Here is a 15,836-nt window from a genome sequence, read left to right on the forward strand (position 1 = left end):
CTTAAGCTGGAGTCAGTATTGTTGTTGCTTGTTTTTCGTACAATAACGTGACCTCAGGAATGCTCAGAAATGCACTCGTTTTCACCAACGTTTTAGGCCAATCTGTGGCATGGACATGAAATCTAATTAGCGCAGTACTTCAATCAGATGTTTCTCTTGCCTTGAAATCATTCCTGGGTAATATCAATTGAAATTAGCCAAGTTAATCGACTTTTGCCGTGAACATAAATTGCGCTGCTGACTTCTAGAAACTATCAACATTGTGGCAGTGTGGTTCCCATTGTGTGCCCTCCCACTTCACACCGTGTCAGTAAGTTTTATGAGAGTGGGTGGCGTACGGTAAGGAAAATGGCCAAACTGACGTCATCACCCCGGCTATTCAGACCTCAAAACAGACGGGCAATTCCCATTCTGACCAAAGCTGCCGATGCCAGATTTTATATGCACCCAGCAAAGATTTTTCAATAAAGCACCAGAAAATCTCTTTCAATCAATGTCAAGAAAGCACCTGACCATGAAAGATTAATACTTCCATTCGGATCTCCGAACATTAACCAAGAGATTGACATCTTGCACATATCCTTTGATTCAGTAATAAGGTAAATTTAGGAAAAAAGCATGCTCGCATTCAAACTGAAAACACAAAAAGTGCTTTATCACCCTAACGGAGGGATCAATTATCACCAAATCATGTGAAGACGATACATGACATATCACACAGGTTTTTGATTCAACCAAATTTTCAAGGACAAGGTCACAGAAGTCAGATAGCATAAATTGGCTGATGGCATGTTTCATTGTATTGGAGCTATCTAGAGGTTCTTCATGTGACGTCACAACATGACGTTTTGACGGCCACTTGCCGATGCATTTCCTTTGCATTGTGACCACGTGTGACGGCCAATATAGCAGTGCAAAACAATTTGTAACGTCATCATGTGGCGTCAGTGTTTTGAAGCCTTGCAGACTAAATTTCGGTTCGGTTCGATTCCTAGTTTGGCCACCAGATGGCTAAAATCGGAAAACTAAGGACTAAATGAACTGAGCAGAAAGGCCCAGGCCATTTCACTTGACTCGGCTGAGCTTCGGTTCCTTGAATTATGTGTCACCTGGGTATTTGCAAATTGCATTGACCTGTTTTTCAGGGTCACTGAGGTCAAATGGTCAATCAAGTGGGTGAGGTCAAGTTTTTTACCCTGGGGTGAAGATGGCCACTAATAAACCCAAAACTTGAATTATTTCTGAGGGTAAAGTTTACCTTGAGTTTAGCCAGAGTTAACTCTGGATAATTGGAAAGTTATACTCAAATTATACCCCAGGGTTAAGTATACCTGAGAAAAGCAGCCATCTTTGTTAAAAATGAAAGGGCAATATGCATTAGGGTAATCTTTACTCAGAACATTGTTTTTAATCAAGACAGTCTTCATATAGCCTGCAACTCCTCTATTTTAACCATAACATTCTCTAGCCACCAGGTTCTTTTGGATAAAGGAACAGGGGGCTAAAATGATAACCCATGTGCCCTCCTCCTACAGATTGAAACTTCCTTGTGCCAAATGTGAAGCCAGAATTGCCCAAAATTGAGTCTCTTTTTTTGCTGTGGGTAGTACCAAGCAGACTCTTTGGGAATGCAATGACTGGAAAATATCCTTTGAGAATTACAACGAAAATGATCCCTCCAACTTACGCCAATTCAATTTTGCCCAGATTTCCCTCAATGATCGAAAAAGAAAAAGCATGACTGTGATGGCAGTGAGGGCCATGCCATCTGGAATGGTTCATGCATCCATTCACTACTGTCTTTTTGCCCCCCCCCCCCCCCCAGACATTTATTTATTTCATATATTCTTCTTTACATTTACAGGCAAACAGTCTTGCTTCTCTTGGGAAGTACGAGGGAGAAGAGATGGCCTGTGCCGCTGCCGGAGAGTCGTTGTTTGTTAAAGCTCATGCATACTAAACCAACTCTTCTGTGGAACTATGGGATAGATAAAGACTATGTTGATAGTTGAATAGTATAGAAGATTGCCATACATTTTTCTGTGAATGGAAATATTCCCTTCTTACCTTAGAAATTAGGCGGACTATTTTGTTGTTGATTTGACAGTTCAGTTTATGTTTGAAAATGATTTACTTAATTGCTTCTTGTTATTAATGCCAGCCAGATAGATATGGTAAAATGTGCTAAGACTTTGCTGGACTTGCATGTGTGCATTGATGGCATTCTGATATGCCAAACCTCCCAATGTTATTCCCTGCTATTGTCTCCTTGTCTTTCCTATTTTCGTTTTCGAACATTTTAAATTCACCACAGTTTCAATGTATGCATACCCATCTCCAATATTTCTTCAAACAAATGAAATGACATATCATTAATAATGTTTATTCATACTTATTCAAAAGTATTCATCAAATGGGTGAAGAGGGTGCTTAGTGCAAGGTATGCTTACTATACATCTCAATCGATACACACAATTGACAAATCTTAGCTAACCCACTACCGAAATACATGTACAATTAGGCAGTACACGGCTAGCCAATAATTTCTTTTATGTTTAATCTATCACCACCGTACTCTCCTCTCCTAAGGTAATTTGGTCTGATATCAAAGGTCCTATTCTAAAAACATGGGGGTTCACATTGTCTCTATACCAGTCGCTCTTCTAAAATTCAGGTATTGTATGCTTTGTGCTAGGGTAGAGGACCCAACATTCTCTAACATATTTACACATAATCTCACAAAAGTATTTGAACTGCATTTTAAAGAATTTCTGCGATTCTGTATACGGTTTTCCATCTGTGTTCAATTATCGATATCATCAACAATAATGTGTAAAAAGATTGTCATCTGTTCTGTATGGAATGTTGAAAAACTTTCTCACACATCTCCTCCACGCTGTGCATAATTTCTCTGTGTGCCTTGAGATAAATCAAGAAGTTGTGAACTGTATAGCGGCATACAAAAACGTTGAAAGAGATAATACACTACTTTAGAGGTAGCATCACCAAATTGCGTCGGAAGGGCATTTGTCTTGTGAACTAACTCTGTTATTCACTCATCCACCCCGACTCTACCGGCATCGGGCCCAAATGGCATTCCTAATCCTAGATCTCACATCTACTTACCGTCAACACAATGCAATCTAAAACAATTTCGATATTCCTGTCGATTCCTCTATCAAATATAAGAAATTGAGTCCATGTTACATCAAATTGGATCCTATACACTACAGAATACTACTGTATGATAGCCATAATTGATCAGGCTTTATGGGTACATGCTAGAATACCTCTCTGCTCCTCATTGCTTTGAATAGAAACTTACTTTTAAAGAGGAGTTATCCATTTTAGAACCATACAAAACATACTCTTTTGACCTGTCCCCTCTTTACTCGGCAAGAGTACTTAGAAACAGATTTTCATAAAGATAATTGTAGGGACTGACTGCATTCAGTTCCCCTTTTTCCTCACCATCTATGAACAATTAGCGATTGGTCACTCCTTGGATTTTCATCTCACAAAAGTAACTCAGGTCAGCTATTGTTTATAAAAAAAACAGCACTAAGGATTCAAAAAATTTGCCAAGAAAATATTGATCAACATTTTTAGAAAATTCAAATGCCCAAATGGGTCATTCACCCCCTCCCCCTGGTTGCGTACAAAATGAATATGAATATAATGATAATTATGGATGACCCCTGTGGCATTGACTTAAGTGACATGATGGAAGGTAGCAATCAAAGAGATCGGCCAACACTACCAGTACCAGTGTCAGTATCGGGGTTGTTTGTGATTTTAAACATTTTTAATGTCATGGTTATTTTCGATGATGTGTTGTTTAATTGTGTAATTTAATTCTCATGGATGTCCACTCGGCTTTCACTTCAGACATGATGGAATATACCAGTCATTGGGACAGTGTTAGTATCATGTTTGTATGTGATTATATTTTGTACGACGTAGTTGTCTTTGATGATGTGTTCTTTAACTTGGTGCATTTATCAGGTGGGCCAGTGAAAACGAGTACAGCATGAAGATATAGTTGTGTAAAATATGTGGATACTTAATCTAGATGTTTTTCACCCTCATATTTCTCGCTTTTTTTGCCATATTAGGTATACATCTTCAGACGATAGGTGGAGTATTGTTGATAAAGTAAATTAGAAACAAGATGCCCTTTACTGATAGGACTGTTAATAAAGTTGATTATATTAGCAATGATTGAATCGTCATTCTTGGTCAGCAGTGTTTTCTTCTTTATTCTCATTGTCATTTTGAGCCATATTTGAGATGTGATATCTCAAGAATGAAGAGACGGAATTCCACGAACATTTCAGGGGCTGTTAACGGGACATGTTTAAGACACATATTGATTTACAGTACCATAGCTCCCTTATTAACAAAATTGGAGCCTCCGAAAAAAAACATCAAACCTAAAAAACAGGATTTTGTGAGTGGGCCTCACTATCATTGATTGCTCGCTTTAAAAAAAATCTGACCGATTCTTGAACACAGTGGTAGAGAAATATGGCCACATGGTGTAATAACGCTGGATTGATTGATTGAATGCAACTGACAGCAGTAGCTGCAATATCCTACCTTGTTGGATGGATTGTGGATCGGGTAGCAAGACCTGTCCTAAGCAGAACCTGCTGTACTAACAGGAAGTACATTCCAATGGCCCAATACTTGGTTTTATAGGATTAGTGCACATAAATGTCGACAGTTCTCCAAAGTTTGGAGGAGCAAAATTGGTCTCCAGTCGAAATGACGTATCTACAATTGTTGTAATTTCCATGCTACTCCACAACAGAGACATGGGCCACCACACAAACAGGAGAAACACCTTCGACTGTAAATGTCGGCGCCACTTTCTCAATGTGAAATGGTACCACCGTGTACCGAACACTGACAGAGACGAGTAGGACCAAACAATTAACTACCTGTGTCCCTCCTACTGAAAAGATGTACGATGGTATTGGCATGTGGCCGCCGTATAGACCAGATACTCCTACCGCTAGCACTGATGGACTGGAGGCCAGAAACAGTACGAGGAAAACGACGCCAGGGAAGATGCAGGATGGGATGGATGATGGACTCGGTGACAAGAGATGCTGAGTCGACAGGACCGCATATCTGCGTGAGGTCCTGCGCCGTCCGCAAGCATTACTACAGATATACCAATTTGTAATGGCAGTCGCATTGATAGTGGAGGAAGAAATAAACAGGCGTGCGTGGAGGCGTCAGCGAGTGTTTCGGGACAGACTTCAGCCATTCGATATTTATGATGCCAGAGACCTCATATCACGGTACAGGATGCCAAGGCATGTTTTGATGGAAGTTATAGATCTGATTCGTGACGAAGTCGAACACCCAACCAATAGGTCGCATGCAATACCAGCTGTGCTTCAAATCCTATGTGCAATCAGGTATTACGCAACTGGAAGTTTTCAGCTTGTTACGGGAGACCTCGGTAGTCAGCCATCCATATCCCGAATAATCTTCAGAGTTTCGTCTGCTCTACAAGAGGTGTCTGCCAGGATAATTCGATTTCCGATGGACCAAGCTGGACAAAATAGAGTGAAAGAGGGCTTTTACAGTGATGACCGCAGGATCCCAAATGTCTCGGGATGTGTAGATGGTAGTCTCGTGCCGATCAAGCGCCCTTCACAAAATGAAGAGGCTTATGTATGCAGGCATCAATACCCAGCAATAAACGTGCAAGGTGTCTACTCTAAGGATAAAAAATTCCTCAACATAGTTGCAAATTGGCCAGGGGCTACTCATGACGCGTTCATTTGGCGCCAATGCCATCTCAACCGGTTGTTGCAGAATGGTGGAGGAAACGATGGCTACCTACTTGGAGACAGTGCGTATCCCTTGGGGCCGTAACTTTTGACACCCATTCGAAATCCAGAAAACGAGGCAGAGAGGAGGTATAATTCTCATCACAGACGTATGAGACAAAGAATTGAGGGAACATTTTCGAGGTGGAAAATGCGGTGGTTGTGCCTACATAGAGATGGTAAGTAGTGCCATAAAACCGCTGTTGTAAGGTCTATACAGTTATCCATTAAAGTTTGGCTATCTTTGACTTTATTGTCAGGTTTCAGATAGAGTGGACCTACATTAAGTAACACTAAGTAAAACTCATTTGTGACCCGTCACAGCAAAACCAGGCGCATGTCGCTCTGAGCTTGGTAGGTTGAGACGGACTGTTTGTTCATTTCTCTGTTGTCAGCCTTTTGTGAAATATGAGCAAATCAATTTCTTCCATTATCTCCTGGTGTCATTTAGGCTCATCTTCTGCGCGACATGCGCCTGGTTTTGCTGTGACGGGTCACATTTGCATTTCTTTTAGGTGGCAACCTAGAGAAGTTGCAAGGTTATCATGGCAACTGCTGTCCTCCATAACATATGAGAGGAGCATGGTTTACCAGTGCCACGGGGTGCACCACCTAACTTGGTGGACGATGCAGACTTGGACAGAACCCCCCCCCCCCCCCCCCCCCACTTTATCAAGATGATGCGGATGGTCAAGCTGTAAGGAACAGAGTTATCAGACAAAATTTCGGGAATTGAAGTACATGTATGTAATTATTCAATAATACAATACATAGTTGCAATACAGAGTGGCTTCCGCATACATTACTTGATAATTTTCGGAAGAAGGCTAGTGCGTACCCTTCTTATCCAGCTTTTTAAAAACACCTTCAGTGATGGCGCTTACATTGGGACGGGGTTTAGGAGCATTGCTGATAGATTGTTGGCGAGTCATCAGTTCCAAATTTTTTCTTCTCAATGTCAACAAGTTGCTCAAGAGTGGTCAGAGTCTTCTCTTCGACCTGCAAGCCGCGCTTGTCAACATCAAGCCAGCGGGTTTCAACGTCCAGCATCATATCGGTTACGGATTTCTTCCCTGCACTTTTACTGTTACTTGTAGTTGGGCTAACACGGGGAGTCTTTTTTGGAGGCGACTTTTCAACGCGAAAATCCTCGTCCTGGCTATCAGCTGGTTCATCGAAGTCGGAGTAATTGCCGAATGTCTGTGTCGGTGTCTCCAGCTCATCGAAAGCATCATCGGACTTGACACAAGCACGAGTTGCCGTTGCACTTTGACGCGAACGCTGCAATACAAACAATGTGACGTAATATTGAGTGCCTATAGTGGAAATTATTTCGCCATGATGAGGTATAACTTCATTCTTGTAGATTTAAGGTTATATGAATACTTTGAATTGTATTTCAACATTACGCCAATACGTCCTTAGAGGAGGAATACCTGCTACTGCCCCCTTGTAGGCATTCAAAACTGGGTCGGATCGAACAATAGGCCTAGTCCAAGCTGCTGCTACCAGAGGGAAAATAACGCACGAGATAAATGTTGTGATGGGATGCAATAATTTGATAAGTTAATTAGCCGAAGTGTGTGGTATGTCAAGGGTTCGGTAACTTATGTGATTAAAGCTTATTTTCACAAGTTCCTACCTTTGATTCTTTCTTATAGCTCAGTAAAGTGGCGGTGTCATACTCGTCACGGTTGTTAATACCGAAAACTTGAGCAGCTCCCAGCATCCCGATGACACGTCGCTCTGTAACGGTCAGAGAATCGCTCTTGGGACTCCTCGGGACATTACCGGTCTTGCCATCCCTTGTCCGATCCTCGTTGGCTTTTTTCTTGGCACGCACTTTAATATCGTCCCACTTCTTTTTTACTTCCTCCACAGTTCGTAGACACAAACTGATGGCATTTAACTTCCTAGATATTTCCAACCACACATCTTTTTTTCTTTTAAGGGTGACTTGGTCACTGAATTTCGATGAAATGATACGGTAGTTGTCCTCCACCAACTCGATTAGTCGATTAGTTTCGTTGGGAGTAAAGTTTTTCTTTCTCGTCCTCTTTGGCTCCGACATCGTCACGGCTTCAGAACCTCTGCAAACTTCTGGCCAGTGTATTAAAACGCATGCCGAAACACTGATGAATAAGGAAATAAGATCTTATGTAAGAGGAATATTTGTCCCATTGCTATCCATTGATTATGCCTATGTTATTATTATATAGGCCCTTCACAAAATTAGGTGCAGGTATGACGGGTTTAATAGCCGCAGCCATTCACATTTTTTTGTTGAGTTGCGGTCATTGCGCAATTTACGGATCCTCACATGGAGTCGTTACGGGATGTTTTGTGAATACCCTTAACCAACATTTCACGGTCCCGCAATGCCACCGTAAGGCCCTATTTGCGGTACCGTAGCTCAAAAATTTGGGGAAGCTTCGTGAATAAGGACCCAGGACCGCAGAGTGGAGACGTGTCCTTGCACAACTACTGACGTACAAAAACACGTCATGTTGTCGCAGTGAGTGAGTATCAAGTGAGTGTGTAGTTATCTATTAAATTGATGGCGGAAAGATTAACTAACTGATGATGGTTGTTTTTAACGGATGATATTTATGTCTTTCTGGAGGCAATGTCAAACTAAAGACACTATTCATCAAAACAAAGGGCGCTCAATGGGCTTTGGCTAATGTTGGATGAAAAGGTGTAGAGAGAACAGAGTATGGATCGAGTGACTCCGTAGGCTACTTGATGATTGTGAGAGCTGAGAGTTAAGGATTCATTCCGAAGATACCAGTAAACCATTCATTGTGAACTCTGCATGGTTTATCTCCAATATGAATTCATCCTTCATGGACCACATTCATTTGATTTCACATGAATGGTTTATCACCGGGATGAATTCATATCCTTAACATCCTTTAGATGACCACAATCACTTGAGTTCACACTGCATTGTTTATCACTATATTTAGTTGAAATAGGCTACATGTAGGCTACTAATAAAAAGTATGCCTTGAATAGTATTGCCTATGAATACCATGACTGTAATCACTTTAGCCCGGCACTTAGTTCACCTTGAATGGCTAAATATCACCAGTAGGCCTAGGTCTATATATATCGAATCCGATCCATTATTCCTATGATGACTGCAGTCACATGTGTTCACATTGAATGATTTATTTCCAGTATGAATCCCAAACCCTTGGAAGGCCCCGACACCACGTACTGCTCACTGAACTACGCCTCAGGAAAATACAAATTGAGTATTGACCTTCTAACCCCTACGGCAGCAGATTAGTGCCATAAAAATAAAATATTACCTCGTTATTACGAGATCTTTTCTCGTTATTACGCAATGTTATCTCGTTATTACGAGATCTTTTCTCGTTATTACGCGATCTTTTCTCGTTATTACGCGATGTTATCTCGTTATTACGAGATCTTTTCTCGTTATTATGAGATCTTTTCTCGTTATTACGAGATGTTATCTCGTTATTACGAGATCTTTTCTCGTTATTACGAGATGTTATCTCGTTATTACGAAATCTTTTCTCGTTATTATGAGATGCGAAAGTGCACGCAACATCGAGGATTAAGGTCTCATTAGGGAGTTGTTTTTTTATTCATGCGCGGCCAAGTACGGCAGCAGATTAGTGCCATAAAAAATAAAAAAAATAAAATATTATCTCGTTATTACGAGATCTTTTCTCGTTATTACGCGATCTTTTCTCGTTATTACGAGATCTTTTCTCGTTATTACGCGATCTTTTCTCGTTATTACGCGATCTTTTCTCGTTATTACGCGATGTTATCTCGTTATTACGAGATGCAAAAGTGCACGCAACATCGAGGATTAAGGTCTCATTAGGGAGTTGTTTTTTTTATTCATGCGCGGCCAAGCCCTAACCGTAGTTCCTAAAATCATTGATTTCTCGGTCCTTACAGTATGTCAGCGTTGATTCAGCAGTTGTTTTGGCAAAGACATGTTTTTTTGGGGGTTCTGAAACCTAGAGCGCTACTCAATAGGCGACTAACAAGAAACTACGCATACTGTTGTTGCCGACGTATGTGTACACTGAACTTGGGATGTGCGTCGGCCCCGTGTTGAAATGCCGTCCAGTACCAGTTGGTGCGTTTTTCGCTGATTTGTGCAAAATTCAACATATCTCAAAAGTTCAATGGTTGACCCTCGATTTTTTTTGATTTTTGTGTAGCGTAAGCAACTGTCTTTCATGGGAGAATGGTCTCTATAAGAATTATTCAGGAAGAAATGTATAATATTTGGGGTTTTTCGTGATTGTCCGGCCCAATTGGCAATATTGCCATTTGGGATGGTGAACAGAGCTAGGAACAAATGCGACGCTTATGATTTATTTAAAGAAATAAAATGCCCGATTTAACATCCTGCAGAATCAGGGGAATCGGGTGTTTCCAGTGATATACGACACAAATGGGTTGTCCTCATGCATTCACTTTGGAAACGCATTTTAAAATAGATGTTACGTCCTGTTAATGGGGCACGTCATCATCGCGTACATTTGGGAAAAACTCCCTAACGAGACCTAAAGCTCAGGATCAAGCGCGGGAAAGGTCCGTACTTTATAGACCCATATACCATCATCGCGTAATAACGAGATAACATCTCGTAATAACGAGAAAAGATCTCGTAATAACGAGAAAAGATCGCGTAATAACGAGAAAAGATCTCGTAATAACGAGATAACATTGCGTAATAACGAGAAAAGATCTCGTAATAACGAGAAAAGATCGCGGGATAACGAGAAAAGATCTCGTAATAACGAGATAACATCGCGTAATAACGAGAAAAGATCTCGTAATAACGAGAAAAGATCTCGTAATAACGAGATAACATCGCGTAATAACGAGAAAAGATCGCGTAATAACGAGAAAGATCTCGTAATAACGAGATAACATTGCGTAATAACGAGAAAAGATCTCGTAATAACGAGAAAAGATCTCGTAATAACGAGGTAATATTTTATTTTTTATGGCACTAATCTGCTGCCGTACTTCTAAGATGGCTTCCTGTATTTTATGATTAATATTAAATTGATGTTGCATAAATCCGTGGTTTTAAAGAATATATTACCCCACCCTGAAACATGGTGACAGCGTGTCTTTAAAAAGAGACTCAAAGAACCCAAAGGAGAATAGATTTTTGCAGACATGGCAAAAATAAGCCCACCAGAGCCTTTCAAGTTTGACAAACCGGGTCAGTGGCCAGAGTGGAAAAGAAGGTTTCAGAGATATAGACTTGCCTCCGAACTTAAAGAAAAATATGGGGAAGTACAGGTAGCAACCCTTATCTACAGTATGGGGAAAGAAGCCGACCACATCTTCGAAAGTTTTGGCCTGTCAGAAGCGGACCAGAAAAAGTATGACGCGGTCCTGGAGAAATTCGATGCACACTTTGTTCCTAAAAGGAACATAATACATGACCGTGCATTATTCAACCAACGTGTTCAAAAGTCCGATGAGACAGTCGAGTCATTCATACGGGCGCTGCACGAACTTGCAGAGTATTGTAATTATGGTGTGCAGAAAGATGATCTCATACGTGATCGGCTGGTAATTGGCATTAAAGATCGTGAAGTCTCCAAGGAACTCCAACTCAAGGCTGATCTGAAGTTGGAGGATGCCGTCACAACTGCTCGTCAAGCCGAAATGGTCAATAATTAGATGAGTGAACTCACGATTGGTTCCAAAACAAATGTAAACGAGGTGAAGAGTCGAGGCAACTCGCGAGGGGGAAAACCGGGACCCAAGGATTTCGTGGAGGTCGTCGTCATGTGCGTGGTCGTGGCGGTAGGCCCAGAGATAATTCGGGCTATGATCGCTATCAGAGTACTTACGATCCCCACCAAACGTGTGGTCAGTGCGGAAAGGCACGTCATAAATATGGCGAAGGGTGCCCAGCGCGTGATTCAACCTGCAACCGGTGTCACAAAAAGGGACACTTTCAGTACTGTTGTAGATCAAAAACGGTCAAAGAAGTTGTCGTGTATGATCAGGATGAAGAACCAGACGAATTCTTTATCGGTAGTGTGAACACAGGAATTCAGGATGAAAATCCAGTCGATGAGTGGACTGTCAAACTTAAAGTCCATAGCAAGGACATTCTTTTCAAAATTGATACTGGCGCAGATGTGTCGATTATATCCAAGCAGGTCTATGAAACGCTAAAACCAATGCCACAACTCGAAAAGCCGAAAGTTGTTCTAGACAGTCCTGGCGGTAAACTCAAAACTATTGGTACTTTTCTTGCACCCATAACTCATCGCAATGTCAGGTATAAATTCCAGGTGTACGTAGTCGAAGGAAGTTCTGGTAACTGTTTGCTGAGCAGAACAGTCGCGTCAAAACTCGGATTGATTCAGCGTGTTGAGGAGATACGCGAGTGCGTGTTCGGTAGTACAGGCTTACTAAAGTGTGACCCTGTCAAAATAAAACTAAAAGAAGATGCAGAACCATACAGTTTGAACACTGCTCGACGCATACCGATACCCATGTTATCAAAAGTGAAAGATGAAATAGCTCGCATGCAAGCCGCGGACATTATTGAACCGGTGACTGAGCCCACACCTTGGTGTGCGCCGATCGTACCAGTCCCCAAAAAGGACGGTAGTGTTAGACTTTGTGCTGATCTAAAGAAATTGAATTTGGCCGTTGAGCGCGAGCGCTACGTCTTGCCAACATTAGAAGATGTCATTCATAAATTGTCTGGCGCAACGATGTTCACAACTTTGGATGCTTCCAGTGGCTATTGGGCCGTTCCCCTGCACGAGGAGAGCAGACTCCTCACTACATTCATCACACCGGCAGGTCGTTTTTGCTTTAAACGTTTGCCATTTGGCGTTAGCTGTGCGTCTGAAATTTTCCAGCGCATCATGAGTGATTTGCTCAAAGACACCGGAGCGATAGTTTGGCAGGATGATATCCTCATTTTCGGCAAAACTGAAGAGGAACACGACGAGATGCTAGAAAAGGTCATGAAAAGGATTGAGGAATCCGGATTGAAACTCAACAAAGTGAAATGCAAGTTCCGTAAACCGCGACTCCGGTATGTAGGTCATAAGTTCGATAAAGATGGCGTCAGCGCAGATGAGGAGAAAATCCAGGCAATTATGGAGTTGGATGCACCCGAAAACGTATCGGAATTGAGACGAGTGTTGGGCATGATAAGATACCTTGGGCGATATCTTCCCAACCTTGCCACTGTCGTGGAACCAATGAATGAACTCTTGCAAAAGGATCGCGAATTCTCATGGGGACCGCAACAGGATGAGGCTTTCCGTCGAACAAAAGCCCTTGTTTGCGATAGTCCAGTTCTAGCGTACTATGATGTCAACAAACCTACGGTAGTCAGTAGTGACGCGAGCAGCTATGGAATCGGCGGAATGATAATGCAAAGACACGGTGAAGAGTTAAAACCAGTCGCGTTCTGTTCTAGGACACTCACAACTGCAGAACGCAATTATGCGCAGATTGAAAAAGAATGTTTGGCAGCCACTTGGACATGTGAGAAATTCCGCAGATATTTACAAGGACTAGAGTCTTTCGAGCTGCTTACAGATCATAAACCCATGGTCCCGCTCATGAACTCTAGAGACTTAGACCAGGTACCCCTTAGATGTCAGCGGCTGCTAATGCGTCTAATGTCGTTTAATTTACGCGCGAAACATGTCCCTGGGACTACGCTTGTTGTTGCAGACGCGTTATCTAGACAGCCCCTGAGCGGTGAACAATCCAATACTGAATCAGAAGTCAAGATGTTCGTCAATGCAGTGGTTGAGACAAGACCTATGTCAGATGCTAAAATCGAGAAGATTCTAAAAGAGACAAAAGAGGACGAGGAACTTCAGGCGGTAATCTCACTCACGGCGGAGGGATGGCCAGAGCGCCGAAATCAGGTGCCAGTTACAGCATGCGAATTCTTCGATGTTCGTCATAGACTTTCCGTCGCTGGTGGATTACTTTTGTTCGGTGACCGCATCGTGATACCTCAATCGACGAGGGACACATGGGTGTCAACAAGTGTCGCGACAGGGCTAAAATGTCCGTATTTTGGCCACGTCTCAATGCCGAGATCGCTGAACTCGTAGGTGGATGTGACTTTTGTCAAGAACAAAGGCCGACTCAAAAACACGAGCCGTTAATTGTAACCCCTCACCCAAAGTATCCGTGGGAGAAAATCGCTACGGACTTGTGCACCGTGAAGTCCGAAAAGTATCTAGTACTCATGGACTACTATTCAAAATACATTGAAATAGCGCATATGCATTCTACAACTGCCAACAGTGTTATCAAGAAAGTAAAGGCAATATTCGCTAGATGGGGTGTGCCCCGTGAAATCGTCTCGGACAATGGCCCGCCTTATGATTCGAAAGAATGGAAAACTTTTGCGTTGGAGTGGGGAATAACACTCACAACCGTTAGCCCCCCACAATCCTCAGGCTAATGGTCAGGCAGAAAGTGGCGTAGCCATTGCAGAGAGAATTTTGAGACAACCTGATCCCATAAAAGCTCTCATGAGTTATCGCTCAACCCCAGTCAGGTCAACTGGATACAGCCCAAGTCGTCTAATGATGGGAAGAGAGATTGCGACAACCATACCAACGCTCAGACGTAATCTCCGACCACAATGGCCAGACGCGAAACGCGTATCTGAAAACATGAAGTCAATGCAGCTGCAGTACAAACAGCAGTACGATAGTCGTCATGGAGTCGCCTCCCTGCCCGTGCTGACAACCGGAGAAAAGGTGCGAGTGAAACTGGACGGTCAGAAGAAATGGAGTGAGCCAGCTACGGTGGTGCAACACCACGCAACACCGAGATCATATATCATCAGATCCAGCGAAGGCAAGGATTATAGGCGCAATCGGCGTCACCTGCAACGAATTCCGTCGAACGTGCATACCGGTGAACCTCCAAGTGTCAGTTCTTCAACAGCCAACGTCGTTCGTCCACAATCGTCCAGGAATCGTACGAGGCCAATGTCGCCTGCCAGGAATCTTGCTGGAACGCCAGCTCCGTCATCATCAGAGCCACCTGCGTCACCTTCTCAACCGGTAACGCCACCTATGGTGGAATCTAGGACAAGATCTGGGAGAGATATCAAACCCCCAGTGTGGTCGAAAGACTACGTTGCAAAATAGACATTGACATTCTTAGGCCTAATTTGGATGATGCATCAAGACTGTGTTGGGTCCAATAATACAGACCCGTCTTGAGTGCGACAGGGGATTGTCGTCTACCATGACCCTGTGAGTTCAGGCCTTGTTGATTTTTCTTGATTTTTGCTGTTTTGTGTATGTTTTGATAACATAATAGCATGTTTTTGTGGTGTAATTCTCTAAAACAAGCCAGATTGCTTGCGTTTGTTTTGGTTGGCGCATTGGATCGCTCTACAAGACTAGTTTAAATTTTGCCTTGTGTTTAAGAGTATTTTTTTTGACTTTCTAGTTATTACAAGGATGGTTAATTCTGTGCTTTGTTTGAATGTTGGAATTGGTGTTTGCAAGACATTTAAAGCTGAACTAAATAGTGCTCATAGAACAATTAAAGCTGAACTGAATAATGTTGGACTTTGACTATCCCTCATATGGACTATTCTCTTAAAGGGGGAGATGTCTCATAATCAGCTTGTTCAGGCTAGCCCGGAATCGGGCATGGAAACAATTACAACAACGTTCGGGGCTTCTAAGATGGCTTCCTGTATTTTATGATTAATATTAAATTGATGTTGCATAAATCCGTGGTTTTAAAGAATATATTACCCCATCCTGAAACAGTAATAACGAGAAAAGATCGCGTAATAACGAGAAAAGATCGCGTAATAACGAGAAAAGATTGCGTAATAACGAGAAAAGATCGCGTAATAACGAGAAAAGATCGCGTAATAATGAGAAAAGATTGCGTAATAACGAGAAATGATCGCGTAATAACGAGAAAAGATCGCGTAATAACGAGATA

At 42.2% G+C, this 15,836-nt stretch overlaps 3 protein-coding genes across 3 annotated transcripts in view; 2 read left to right on the top strand and 1 right to left on the bottom strand.

Moving 5' to 3' along the window:
* Positions 1-4,232, top strand: part of LOC135482675 (fructose-bisphosphate aldolase A-like) — a 32,478-nt gene extending 28,246 nt beyond the window's left edge. The window contains exon 7 of the mRNA XM_064762925.1: positions 1,865-4,232. Within this exon, the coding sequence (XP_064618995.1) occupies positions 1,865-1,960 (96 nt within the window). The 3' untranslated portion in view covers positions 1,961-4,232. The remainder of the gene's footprint in view (positions 1-1,864) is intronic.
* A 2,511-nt stretch (positions 4,233-6,743) lies between these two features.
* On the bottom strand, positions 6,744-7,917 carry LOC135482912 (nuclear apoptosis-inducing factor 1-like). Its single transcript, XM_064763393.1, has 2 exons — positions 7,489-7,917; positions 6,744-7,127 (listed from the first exon to the last, which is right to left on the bottom strand). Exons 1-2 carry the CDS (start codon positions 7,915-7,917, stop codon positions 6,744-6,746), a joined length of 813 nt encoding a protein of 270 aa, XP_064619463.1.
* A 6,475-nt stretch (positions 7,918-14,392) lies between these two features.
* LOC135482913 (cell adhesion molecule DSCAML1-like) lies at positions 14,393-15,019 on the top strand. Its single transcript, XM_064763395.1, has one exon. The coding sequence runs from the start codon at positions 14,393-14,395 to the stop codon at positions 15,017-15,019; it is 627 nt and encodes a 208-aa protein (XP_064619465.1).
* The last annotated feature ends 817 nt before the right edge of the window (positions 15,020-15,836 follow it).

The sequence above is a fragment of the Lineus longissimus genome, chromosome 2 (assembly GCF_910592395.1).
Source record: "Lineus longissimus chromosome 2, tnLinLong1.2, whole genome shotgun sequence".
Taxonomy (NCBI): domain Eukaryota; kingdom Metazoa; phylum Nemertea; class Pilidiophora; order Heteronemertea; family Lineidae; genus Lineus; species Lineus longissimus.

Bases quoted from the DNA above. Each gene is read 5' to 3' on its own strand.
- LOC135482912 (XM_064763393.1), bottom strand. From the start codon at position 7,917: ATGTCGGAGCCAAAGAGGACGAGAAAGAAAAACTTTACTCCCAACGAA. The intron at 7,128-7,488 runs GTAGGAACTTGT...TTTGTATTGCAG, and splicing joins GCTATAAGAAAGAATCAAAG to CGTTCGCGTCAAAGTGCAAC.
- LOC135482913 (XM_064763395.1), top strand. From the start codon at position 14,393: ATGAGTTATCGCTCAACCCCAGTCAGGTCAACTGGATACAGCCCAAGT.